Genomic DNA, 12,833 nt, shown 5'->3' on the forward strand with positions numbered 1-12,833 from the left:
TAGAACTTAAAATGAAATGAAGCTTAACGGTGTTGGTGATTTGTCTCAAAAACTGATATGATCCTCTTACACAAACTCACAAAAATATTGTATGTAAATATTTTCTTTATTGCATTACATTTCTCTTATTACAAAATCCAAAAAGATTTTTAGTGTGTTTTAGCATAAACTTTTGAAAAATGCAAAAAGATTTTTGACAACTGGTGTTGAAAAGCTGATTTTCAAAGTTCCAAATGCTAAACATGATGACATGTTTGTAAGAGGGAGTCTGTGTTTGAAAACAAATGTGTTTTAATCATTTTTACAAGTGGTTCATCATGAATATAGTAAAATTTGAGGAAGAGTCTGAATACCTGAATCTGAAATAGTTTAAATGTGTGTATTTACTTTGAGGTAGAGATTGTGCAGGTGTAAGTCTGAGCCAGGTGACGATTCTGAGCTAGATGAGAGCCAGGTTACGATCTTGGAACAGCATCAAAGAGTATTTGAATATAGAAAAGTCAGGTTGATCGATCCTGAGAAGGTTTGTGATTAAAGAGCCCGGTTTTCGATACCTGAAGACTCAGTGGACAAAGGATTGAGCCAGGAAACGATCTTGAACCTGTGAAAGCCAGATTACGATCCTGAAGCAGATGATGCTGATGAACTTAAGGAAACAACACTAGACTGGGGGGACTTGAAGGGGTATGGTCCCAGATCTCGCACCAACATGGCTTCGAATGACCATTACCCTTATCAAGAACCCCCACTTGCAAGAACTTATCTGTGTCCGGGCGGGCACGCGCGAACATAGCAGTCGAATCTAATCTGTCAAGTGATGAGAAGATGAAGGTATACATAGCGATGCGGCCTGGCACCGCATCCTATGGACATCTCCTTACCTTGTGTATGAAAATGGGTGTACATATAGCGATGCGGCCTGGCATCGCATCCTATGGACATTTTCGTCACGACAAGGGATCTGAACAACAGCAACAGTCACCACAAGTGGCGATGCGGCCTGGCACCGCATCCCGCAGTCTTAGCCAGAGTGAGAATGCGGAAACAACAGCAGTTACTGCAGGCAGCGATGCGGCGCGGCACCGCATCCTGCCCACGAGGCAAGTGGGACTGACACCACAGAGCAAGTGGCACCAATGACAGTCGCCTGTCAGCCCATACGTAAGCAATAGACTGACATCGCAGTAAGACGTGGCTTCACCTCCGCGACCGACAAGCCTGACACACCTGCAAGGGGCGGCACGTTGTCAGTCTAGCCACTCGATTACCCTCCTTCATTCCTCGGCTATAAATACCGATCCCAAACCAGGTTTGAGGTATCTCTTCTCAACTCTCTCACAACTACTACTATCACACACTTTGCTTCTCAAGCAAATTACTGATTCTCACGCCGGAGAGTGGTAACAAGGAGCACCCCCACCCCTTCCTCCTTGTTACGAGTCATGGTGTGTTTTCCTTGTGCAGGAGACAACCCAGCTGACGGTCCAGCCACCGATCCTCGGAAAGAAGGGAATAACCCTACTTGACGAGACCAGTGAATTAACCTCTCTTGGTTAACCACTGTTTCATCATAGTCCTTTGTGGCTGCGGTGGCGACTAGTCGTGAAGTTTTCGGAATTATTCGTAATAAGATATTGGCTACAATTGAAAATGTTTTATCAATAAATTTCCATTTATCCGCGATCCAAACATAGGTAGCAATCAATTCTATCATTTTTCTCATTACTTCTGGCAGGCTCAATTCGATGGAATTATTTGATCTTAAAGGGGATCTTCTATAATTTTGCACGTGAGGGGTTATTTCTTGGTTTCGTCATGCTTGAGTCCCCTGTTTTTTTAGTTCTCAAGTCTCTAAACTTATGAAGTCTCGTTTCTGTAGTGGACCAATTCGTTAACATACCACCGAGCCATTTTTATGTACCGTTCTGAAATAAGGATAAGAACAGTGATGTTATCATCTACTATGATTATCTAACAGTTCAAGTACAGTTAATATAGTTGAAGCGCAGTCAAAATATGGTTTTTAGGGATGGTCAGTTGTTAGCCGTTTGGTCGTAGGTTCGAATCCTACTTGGGGAGATTTGAAAATCACCGTTAACTCCCAAGTGTAGGTCCGGGATACTCCTTTGTTCCATAGGGGCTATTTACATCTATGCATTTAAGAATTCTCAGATGTACTAGTACTAGCAGTGCATCAAAGATGCAGTCATCGATTCTAAAGATGCTGTCATCGATTCTACCGAGAGGCCACATTAATGTCGGATCCCCAAAGGCAAATGATTGATTTACCGATTCAAAACAATTTATGCGAAGGAATCTCTTTAACAGAATATATTATTTCTTGCTTTCCATTCCCAAAACGGTTAAAAAACAAGAATCAAAATCATCTTGTTGCTTTCAATCTCTATCAAAGAGTCGTAGCTTAGATCTGTGCCAATGTTTCAAATAAAAAGGATATACGATTTTTATCTGAAAACCTTCTATTAACCAATTTTACCAAAAATTTCATATATGACTTCAACATATGATGCTAAAAATTAAATCCTGTACTTTAAATCTAAACAATACACTTTATACATGATTAACCCACTTAAACATAATAAAACTATGTTTTCAGAAAAACAGAAAGATTAAATATTCTTTTGATATCAAGATTACTATTGTGGCATGACATATATAACCCACTCCAACCCGACCGAATTAGACGAAAGTAAAAATGTTTTGACCAGATTATGACTAGTGCGGATTATTTTATAGAGTTGTCGTAGTGGGTAAACTTACAGTTAAACCGGTCGCAACATGTTATCATCATGTTTAACTTATAAATGATAATAAAAATATTTGGTAGACCAATTGTGTAATAAAAATTTAAAGAAAAAACGAAAATATGTATGTCAATTGTCAAGTAGCGAGTCCATTATCCCTTTTCTTTTTCAAATAGCAAGCCTTTATATGGACCGTAAATAATCAAATTATTCATTTCTAAATTAGCTTAGAGAATAATCAAATTCAATCGACAAATCAAGCAAAAACTTATTTGCAATGATATATAATTTAATATACGCACAGATTATATTATTTCATTTAGTTACAATAAAGGTAAAAGAATAACTCTAATATTCCTATTATGTAACGATGATATGGGGCAACTAAAGTTTTGTAGTATTTATAATTAATCTTGTTAAATAAGGTCTATATTTGATCGAGCTATTTACAAACGCATAAAGTATAGAGTATAAATATGACATAAACCATGGCCCAATTCTTCAATATGCTATTATCACCTAAACAAAACAATTTTTTTTTGTATTTTTTGCAAAATTATTGTTTTGGAGACTTGCTACCATGAAGACCTTTTTAACAGTGTTCTACTCTTTCATCCTTACAGGCAAGATGATTCTTTTTTTTTTTTTTCCTTCTTCTTCTTCTTTTTGTTATTTGTAAGCATAAATGATTAAAAACACAACTTGTTTATTTTTACTTTTATATAGAAGGTATTTTATATATTTAACTAATAATCAATTGAATTTAATAAAAGGATGAGTGAACACATAGTCTAAATTAAAAAGAAACTAGAAGTATTTGTTTTTTAAGGATGGTCAATATGTTCTAGCGCTCCCAGTTACATATCCTTTTAACGTCCTAAACACAACCCCGGGAGCGCCAAAGACTCTCTTGTGAGTAGGGTAATAGGCACGAAAGAGGAGGTGATTGTGTGAACCCCCATGTCATTCCTATGTGCCAATGAAAACTTTCGAAATATGGACAACGCGTCAAACCACACCGTTTGACAAGGAAATATCTATATCTTATTCACCCCCTCCCCCCTTTTATTTTACTAGAAAATTATCATTGTTTCATCATACTATTATTTTGTGCACAGGGTTTATTGTAGACGCGGTATCGTATGATTACAGCTATACAAATGAGGTAATTTGTGAGTTTATAATAATATTTCAAAGTAGTTATTCGTTTGAATTGTTTTAAAGAAAAAGAATGTTTTTTGTCAAAAGAAAAAAAGATACTTCGGATTTTTTTTTCTCGAATATGCAAAAAATTAACATTCTAGATAAATTTAAAAAGCGTTTCAAAAGAAAATCATTTAATTAAATTTTTAACACAATAATCAAAAATAGCCAACACATTCATACTAAAAACCTTCGGTCGGTATTTTTTGAAAACCAAAGTTTACGATTTGATTTTAGTTTTGTGTTTTCTGAAAACCAAAAAAAAAAAAAAAAAAAAACTTAACCGAACAACTGGAAAAACAGAAAAAATAACCAGTTTATTTTTAATGCTTATTATTGAATTTGTGGATTATAATTAATAGTTTTGACTGTTACGTTCAATTATAAGAAAATTAATAAATGGTGCAGTCCAAAAACAATAAGTTAATAATAGAAAAAAATAGGATGGGTTAATAGGTATTTTTCCCAAACTAGTGTAGATGGAAAACTTATTTACCAAAATGGGTGATTTGAAAAATATTTACTAAAATAGGTATTTTTTAAAACTTTATTTTTCTCACTCTTAATCTTATTGAATAAAAACTAATTTGATTGTAGAAATTATTCTTTTCAAAAACATATGAAAAGAATTTTACAATAAATAATAAAAATATATATATTTTTTTGTTGGATCATGATAGTTTGGAAAATAAAAATTAATGTGTCTTTAATTCTGTTATTAATATTTTGTTTTAACTCTTTTAAAATAGAGAAATCTTATATTTTCATATACACTTTTTATGTTATAACCATATGTAGAGTTACTGGGTTGAAAAAAAAAACTTTATAAATAAGTATTTATAAAATAAGTAGAAAAATTTTAGCAAAGACTAAACATATTTCTATTTTAAAAGAGTTAAAACAAAATATTAATAACAGAATTAAAAAAGTATTTAATTTTTTTTCCAAACTATCACGATCCAACAAAAAAAATATATATATTTTTGTTATTTATTGTAAAACTCTTTTCTTATGTTTTTGAAAAGAATAATTTCTACAATCAAATTAGTTTTTATTCAATAAGATTAAGAGTGAGAAAAATGAAGTTTTTAAAAAACACCTATTTTGGTAAATATTTTTCAAATAACCCATTTTGGTAAATAAGTTTTTCACCTATACTAGTTTGGGAAAAAAACTTTTAAATGCTTCATCTCTTTTTACTTTTCACACCACCTTTCCAAAAATAATAGTTTTAAAGTTTTCAAATTCTACCCCTATAAAATCCCTTTTTAGTTTTTCTTTTTTAAAGGCAACAATTTTATAAAACAAGGATCAAACTTAAGCAAGATGCTCAAGCATGAAAACAGTACAAGGAAATGAAAAGAAACATATTACCAGAATAGACTACAAACTAAAATCACACCAATTTTCCACTCCGTTTTAATCGATGCAACCCTTGAAGTAACCCACATAAATGCTAAGGCTTTGATATCTCCCATTAGTTTAAAGACATGATACACCTTATTTTTGAAAACTGTATCGTTCCGAGCCAACCACGGAGACCAACATACAACGGCCACCACAGAATAAATTGCCTTCTTCCTGTTTTCGGTCATCTGGAGACTCCCAAAGAATTCCAATAGTTCCACCACGCTTAAGAGGTACCTCGGAAGTGGAATTTTTTTTGCCAAAATGAAATTGCAGTCCACACTTGCTGAGCAAATTCACAAGTGATTAAAAAATGGTCTACGGATTTGGATGCTCAACTGCACATGACACAGCGATTAGAAAGTAGCTGCACCCTCCTCTTGATTAAGGCCTCCGAAGTAGGTATTCAGTCCAACATTATTCTCCATAAAAACAATTTATTTTTTTTGGGATTCAATGACCCACTTCAGATGTTTTGTTTCCTGAATTTTTGGGATGCTATCGAGCTCACGCCTTAAGTCGCATACCTGAAACTCCACATTTAGTCTACCCGAAGCCCATAACCAAGCGTCTCAATCTTTTGATTCTCCAACAGTTGGACAAGTACATCCATTTTAGCAGTAGTGGGGTCTTCTGACACCTCCACGCTGCCCAAATTCCATGAGATGCAGTCCGTGAGAGTTGAGTATTTCTGTCATACCGTGTAGTATATGTCTCCCTCGAGGGTTAAGAGGTACAGAAATAGTTCTCGTAACGGAATATTGCAACGCCAATTATCCAACCAGAAGTATGTTTTCTCGCCACTGCTTAGTTGAACCTTAGTCTATTTTTTATAACGTTCAAGTTGTTCCCCGACGCTCGACCCATGTTTACAATACTTTTCGAAACCCCACCAATCCAGCTTTTTAGTAGGATATAGGAAGGAAGTTTAGCCGTATGACACGTGCTCAAAGTTGTGAAGGCTCGTTCTTGAATCTAACATTGATCTACTTTACCATACTATACATAAATAGTTGATATGCAATGAATCCGTACAAAACTTTGGATAAGACTTAGTTATATAATTTAATAAATTGAGTTGAAATTGAATAACTAAAAAACTTGTGTAACTATATTTTTAGAGTTCAATGCCATTTTGGTTCCTGTGGTTTGTACCATTTTGTCAGCTTAGTTCAAAGGTTTTATTTTTTGCTTGTGGGTCCAAAAAGGTTTCATCGTTGCCATTTTAGACCACTGAGTTAACATCATCCATTTTTTTGTTAACGAAAAGCGCAATTAGATCATTTTATATGTAATTCTGTGAACTAGAAGGGCAATTCGGCTATATAAAATGACCGAATTGCCTTTCTCGTTAACATAAATAATCGTTAAAGTTAACCCAGTAGACTAAAATGGCAACGGTGAAACCTTTTTAGATCAACAGGTGAAAAATGAAACCTTTGGACTAGACTGACAAAATGGACCAAACCACAGAGATTAAAATGGCATTTAACTCATATTTTTATTTATAAATACATATTAAAATTTAATTTATATATGTATAGTGATTTCAAATTAAAATATAAATGAATAGCTGCATTAAACCATTCATAGGATTTGGTTAGAATGTCGAACTGTTTCTAATGTCATCATACTGTATAGTAATTTCACATTCGTGATATTACGTGAACTTCATAAAGGTAAAAGTGATATTTAACAATTTAAAACTGAACTAAAAGCGTCTAGTTTGTAATTAAGAGTAGAAACAAATATGAATTAGAATAAAAAAGAGAAGCTAGAAAGAAAAACTATGATTCTAATTCAAAAAAAAAAATGTTTGTATGATTAGACTGAAAATAAAATTGGTATATTTGAAAAATATAATCAATAGAAAAAAACTGACACTTAGATGATACTAGTAAATTTAACTAAAAGATATTGTACATAAATAATTGATACACATTCAGTATGTATAAAATTTCAGATGAGTTTTGACTATATAATTTAATTTATCTTTTTTGAATCATTTAAAAAGGTAAATTTAGTTAATAAGAAATACAAAATAAAAGGTTTGAATGTATTTATTTGAAAATTTTAGAGGGGAGTGTGATAAGTAAAAATAAAATAAAAATTAGCCTAAAAACTTGCCGCTCAAATGACAAAACCCAAAGAAAACTAAACCGAAAACTAAAAAACCGAAACCAAACGATTTTTAATATCCCAAAAAACCGAAACCATATGCATGCACACCACCCTATAATGTCCAAACGTAGTTGATGATCATTTTGTTGGAAAACTGACAGTGCTTAGAAAACCCTAAGAAGCCTCAATATGATGGCGGAATAGTTGTAAACCCCGAGCTGAAACAAGGATCAACTGGTTGGACTTCTTTCGGCAACGCAAAACTACAATTACGGGTTTCAGAAACTGGAAATGAATTCGTTGTTGCTCGTCAAAGGAATCGATCATTTGATAGTGTCTCCCAAGAGTTTTTCTTGGACAAGGATAAACTCTACACATTTTCTGGTATGGTGTAATTTGATAACAAGAAAATATTCAACTTCATTTTTTTTTTGTGTTGATTATATTTGAATTTGGAACACATGCATGCAGCTTGGTTGCAAATAAGCAATGGGGATGCTGCTGTTGTTGCTACATTTAAAACACCAACAGGGTATCATGATGCTGGCTCCACCAGAGCTAAATCTGGTTGCTGGTCCATGCTTAAAGGCGGCCTGACCGTGAACAAGTCTGGCCCGGCCCATCTCTATTTTCAGGTATATTGTAGCATTAGCAGTCAGGGTCGGGTTTGATCCATATATAATCTTTTCATTCTAACTAGAAGAGAGATGGAGATGTTACATGATGCATCGTTATTAAGCATACATTTGGTTTCTTTACAGAGTGAAAATCCGTTGGTTGATATATGGGTCGATAGCGTTTCATTACAACCCTTCACACCTGAAGAATGGAAATCTCACCAGTATCAGAGCATTGAGAAGGTTAAATCCCCCCCGAAAAAAAAAATATCTTATTAGTACAAGTTAACATAAATGGAATATAAAGAGCAAACCCAGTGAGCAGGGCTCTCGCATGCGCGAGGTTCAAGGGTATCGGGCCAACTTGGGCCTTATATACACTGATATAGGGACTCTTAAATGGAACATAGTAACTATTAATAACTTTTATTTTTTGATGTTGGTTTTTGTTTTGGAATCATATATTCAAAAGAAACACTAAAGCCTAAAGGGTTTAAAGGTTCCACTCTAATCTAATTTTGAATGGCAGGTGAGGAGAAGTAAGGTGAAAATTCAAGCAGTTGATGGTGAAGGGAAACCTCAGGGAAATAGGACACTAATCATTGCTCAAAAGTTTGCAAGGTTCCCATTTGGATGTGCCATTAACAAGAACATTTTAACCAACCAAGCCTATAAAAACTGGTTCATTTCTAGATTCAAATACACCACATTCGAAAACGAAATGAAATGGTACTCAAACGAAGCTCGCCAAAATCGCGAGGACTACAACACATCAGATGCGTTACTTCAGTTCACAAAATCAAATGGCATTTCGGTTCGAGGCCACAATGTGTTCTGGGACGACCCCAAGTATCAACCTTATTGGGTTCACAATCTTGGACCAAAACGTCTAGCGGCTGCAGCCACCACTAGAATACGCTCCGTCATGCGCCGATACTCGGGCCAAGTGATTGCTTGGGATGTTTTGAATGAGAATTTGCATTTTAATTTCTTTGAAAGAAAACTTGGTTGGACAGCTGCTTCAAAGTTCTATGCAACGGCTAGAGCTTTAGATAGAACCGCTGGTTTGTTCTTGAATGATTTTAATACTATCGAATCACCTGGGGACCAAGCGTCTTCTCCTGATAGTTACCTATCAAAAATCAGACAGATTCGGGCAGGGGGTTACCATGGGCCCTTATCAATCGGGTTAGAAGGTCATTTCCGATATGCCAACATTCCTTACATGAGATCCGCAATTGATAAGGTTGCAAGTTCAGGACTGCCTATTTGGATCACTGAAGTAGATGTTCAAGCTGGTCCGAATCAGGTATTTATTTTCAATTTCTAAACAAACACACACTTTTATATGAAGTGACAACTATAGCGCTTAATTAGTCCATCTACATATATTTTCCGGGGACAACTAAACAAACACCACTGCAGTGGTGGATCTAGAAAAACGTCAAGGGGCAACGTTTCAAAATTTTCTTTTCTATATGGGCAGCGAAATCGAAAAAACCTCAAATTTTCCCAAAATTTACACCACCTCTGGAGCGTCAAGGGGTAGCGGGTGCCAGGGGCGGACCTAGTGTAGGTCCAGGTGTAGCACGGGCTACGGCTCAACTTTTTTCCGGTAGTGTTAATTTTTTTTTTCGATTTTTATACTATGGACACCCCTAAACAACTACGAGGAGACCCCTCAAAAAAAATTTTACAAACCAATAATAAGCCCAGTTGATTGATGATGATACAAACCCAAATAATAAGTCCAAATAACTAAATAATAGCACATTAGATTAGCCCAAATAACCAAATAATAGCATATTAGATTAGCCCAAATAACCAAATAATACCCTATTAGGTATTTGTTTTACTTTATTTATTTATTATTGTTTTTTTTTTTAATATTGTATGATTGCACGGTAAAAAAAATTTTTTTTGGATACCCCTGAATTAATGTTCTAGTTCCGCCACTGGCAGGGCTACCCCTAGTATAAAGCTACATCCGCCCCTGCACCGCTGGCACACTATATATACCAGTCAGGTGTTACAATCGTTGTATCATGTATGGTTCATATGTGCATTATGACAGGGAAAAAATGGCCGTATGGGTTGTATGAGGGACAAATCATAAGGCTAGTCTGACTTGTTTGACTAAAAAGAAATTACTAATTTGATCATTGACAAAGTCATATGGATTGTATCACCATTTTTTGCCCTATAACATCATATATGGCTCGTATTCGTATGATGTGACAACACGTCTGATGTACACTTTTTGGGTGGTGTTTGTATAGTAACACCCTATTTTTCTTATCCACCTTAATTGGTCTTAATTTAACATCAAACAGGCTGCAGTTTTGGATCAAGTTTTACGAGAAGCTCATGCACATCCATCGGTACATGGGATAGTTTTATGGTCAGCATGGAGTCCTCAAGGCTGCTATAGAATGTGCTTAACTGATAACAACTTTAACAACTTACCCACGGGTAATGTTGTGGACACGATCATTCGACAATTTTTCAATGTTGAAGTAACCGCAACCACAGATGTTAACGGGTTCTATGAGACTTCGCTCATTCATGGGGATTATGAAGTTTCATTTGCAGATCAATACCAAAGTGAAAAAGATATGAATCTAACACAGATGGCTCAGCATTTTGTGGTTGAAGCATCGGAGGACACCTTACACGTTAAAGTCTTAGCTTGAAAATAAATTTACGTCCGTTTATTTATGTAGATGGATGTAAGAATTTCATTTTTCGCTGTTAGAATATAATAGCACGTGTCGACAAAGCATTTTTGATAAACATTTCTTGAATGTAATCACGTCTTTACCTTAAGGTCAATTGATGACCGTTAAGTTAAGTCTTTCTTTACATCTCAGCCCATGCATACCAATAGAAATAGTCGACTATTAATCACATATTATTTCCGAGCCGTGCATTGACCCTTTAATAATTATAGGACCTGGAAAGCATAGCAGGTCTATTGTAAGTCCCATGTCGGTTGAGGAGAATGAAGCCTTCCTTATAAGGGGTGGAAACCTTCTCTACCAAGATGCGTTTTGCCTGGGCGAGCAACGCGTCGTGTGAAAACAAAGCTGATGGGCAAACTCATCGGGGGCAAAGCGGACAATATCTTGGCACGGTTTACTTGGGCTATTAGATCTATGGTCGATGGCATGGTCCAACCGTACAATCACTAGGAGAAGTTTCACGAACACAAGAAGTCATAAATTCAAGGGTAATTCAACAGCGATATGAATTCAAGTGTAAATCAACATCAACACCCTACAAGATATGTTCTCATAGATATGAACAAAATGGTCGATATTGCCCTGGATTATTTGGTGTTTGAGTATTTGTCGTAAAAAAAAAAAAAAAGAAAAGAAAATGTGTGGAGAAATTGTAGGTCCCTTTCCGGAGGATGACGAACCTAAACCTTGTTATACAAACCTACTAGCGAGTGCGGAATCCAAGCTAGCAAGCAAACCGGGATGAAGCAAGTAGAGAAACAAACACACAAGAGTTCACCGATTAACACCACTGTATTAATACGTATGAAGGTTCCAGTTACAAGCACAATGTTTACAAATCTAACTTGCAAACTCTCACTATGTGTGTGTGTGTGTTTCGGACAGAATGCTCTCAAGCTCTCAAGTCTCTTGTCTGTGTGCATCAGTGTCTAACAAGTCTAAATGAAACACAACACACTGCATGGGTATTTATACCCAGCCCATGATGTCTGGTCCGAAGGATCCGATAGATGGTCCGAAGGATCATCTATCGATGACAAAGCATTCGAAGGATCAGCAGGGACCTCGAAAGATCACCTTTCGAGATCTATCATTCGAAACATATCTTTCGAGGTGATCGAAGGATCTACATTATCCTTCGATCACTCATCCTTCGAGACAGACAAACAACAAACATATTCTAACTGTTGGCCAAGTCAATCCGGAGGATGGTTGACTTGGTCAACTTACAGACTACCAAGGACATCGTTTGCATACAGACCTAATACAGACAAAGTACAGACACAAGTGCACCAACAAACTCCCCCTTGGCTGTAGCTTTGTCTTTATCTTCTATAGTTGCAGACTCGTCTCGAACTTCGATGGTCTTTGGTCTTCGAGTTCTCAAAACTCTGATGTCCTTTCAAGTCTTCAATGTCGGAGGATCTTTAAAGTCTTCACGTCTTGAAAGCAGAGAGTGTATCAACAAACTACCCGAATCATGTAGGAAGTGTGTTGACAAACTCCCCCTTAACACAAGCTCCCCCTTGAGTTATGCTCGTGAATGACTTGATCTTTATGAAGTGAGATCCTTGTGGTGTTGATGATGGCCAGCGGCAACTCGATCATCTTCATCTTTTGAGCGCCTTCTCGACGTGTCTTCATTCCAAAGCTTGTCATCGACCATGTTCTCCTAGCCTTTAGAATCTGCACATGCAAGAAATCTAAACGTGAAATGAGAACAACTGCTTGGAATAGTTAATATAAACAAGTGACACACGGATGACCATGTCACAATCAACCATCGTCCGACAGTTTGAAAGTTTAATAAATTTGCCAATTTTAGTCTTTAACTTTCAAAACATGCAAATTTCGACCGTTTATGAAGATTTAGTCAGTTTGGTTTTCGTTCAGGTTTCAGGTAACGAAGACTTGAGCTCCAACATCGTACGATCGAAAATAAAGTAGAAATAAAATCTTTTTGTCTTTTATAAAGTTTA

At 35.8% G+C, this 12,833-nt stretch overlaps 1 protein-coding gene across 1 annotated transcript; it reads left to right on the forward strand.

Moving 5' to 3' along the window:
• The first annotated feature begins 3,345 nt into the window (after positions 1-3,345).
• LOC110931871 (endo-1,4-beta-xylanase 5) lies at positions 3,346-10,872 on the forward strand. Its single transcript, XM_022175244.2, has 7 exons — positions 3,346-3,388; positions 3,884-3,930; positions 7,658-7,880; positions 7,968-8,131; positions 8,258-8,356; positions 8,643-9,422; positions 10,447-10,872. Exons 1-7 carry the CDS (start codon positions 3,346-3,348, stop codon positions 10,804-10,806), a joined length of 1,716 nt encoding a protein of 571 aa, XP_022030936.1. The 3' UTR covers positions 10,807-10,872.
• Positions 10,873-12,833: the final 1,961 nt, after the last annotated feature.

Source organism: Helianthus annuus, chromosome 3, assembly GCF_002127325.2.
Source record: "Helianthus annuus cultivar XRQ/B chromosome 3, HanXRQr2.0-SUNRISE, whole genome shotgun sequence".
NCBI lineage: Eukaryota > Viridiplantae > Streptophyta > Magnoliopsida > Asterales > Asteraceae > Helianthus > Helianthus annuus.

What these genes read in the sequence shown, in the direction of transcription:
- LOC110931871 (XM_022175244.2), top strand. Translation starts at nt 3,346, where the DNA reads ATGAAGACCTTTTTAACAGTGTTCTACTCTTTCATCCTTACAG. An exon ending in CTACTCTTTCATCCTTACAG is followed by an intron (nt 3,389 to 3,883) that starts GCAAGATGATTC and finishes TTTTGTGCACAG; the next exon opens with GGTTTATTGTAGACGCGGTA. An exon ending in TTCAAGCTGGTCCGAATCAG is followed by an intron (nt 9,423 to 10,446) that starts GTATTTATTTTC and finishes AACATCAAACAG; the next exon opens with GCTGCAGTTTTGGATCAAGT.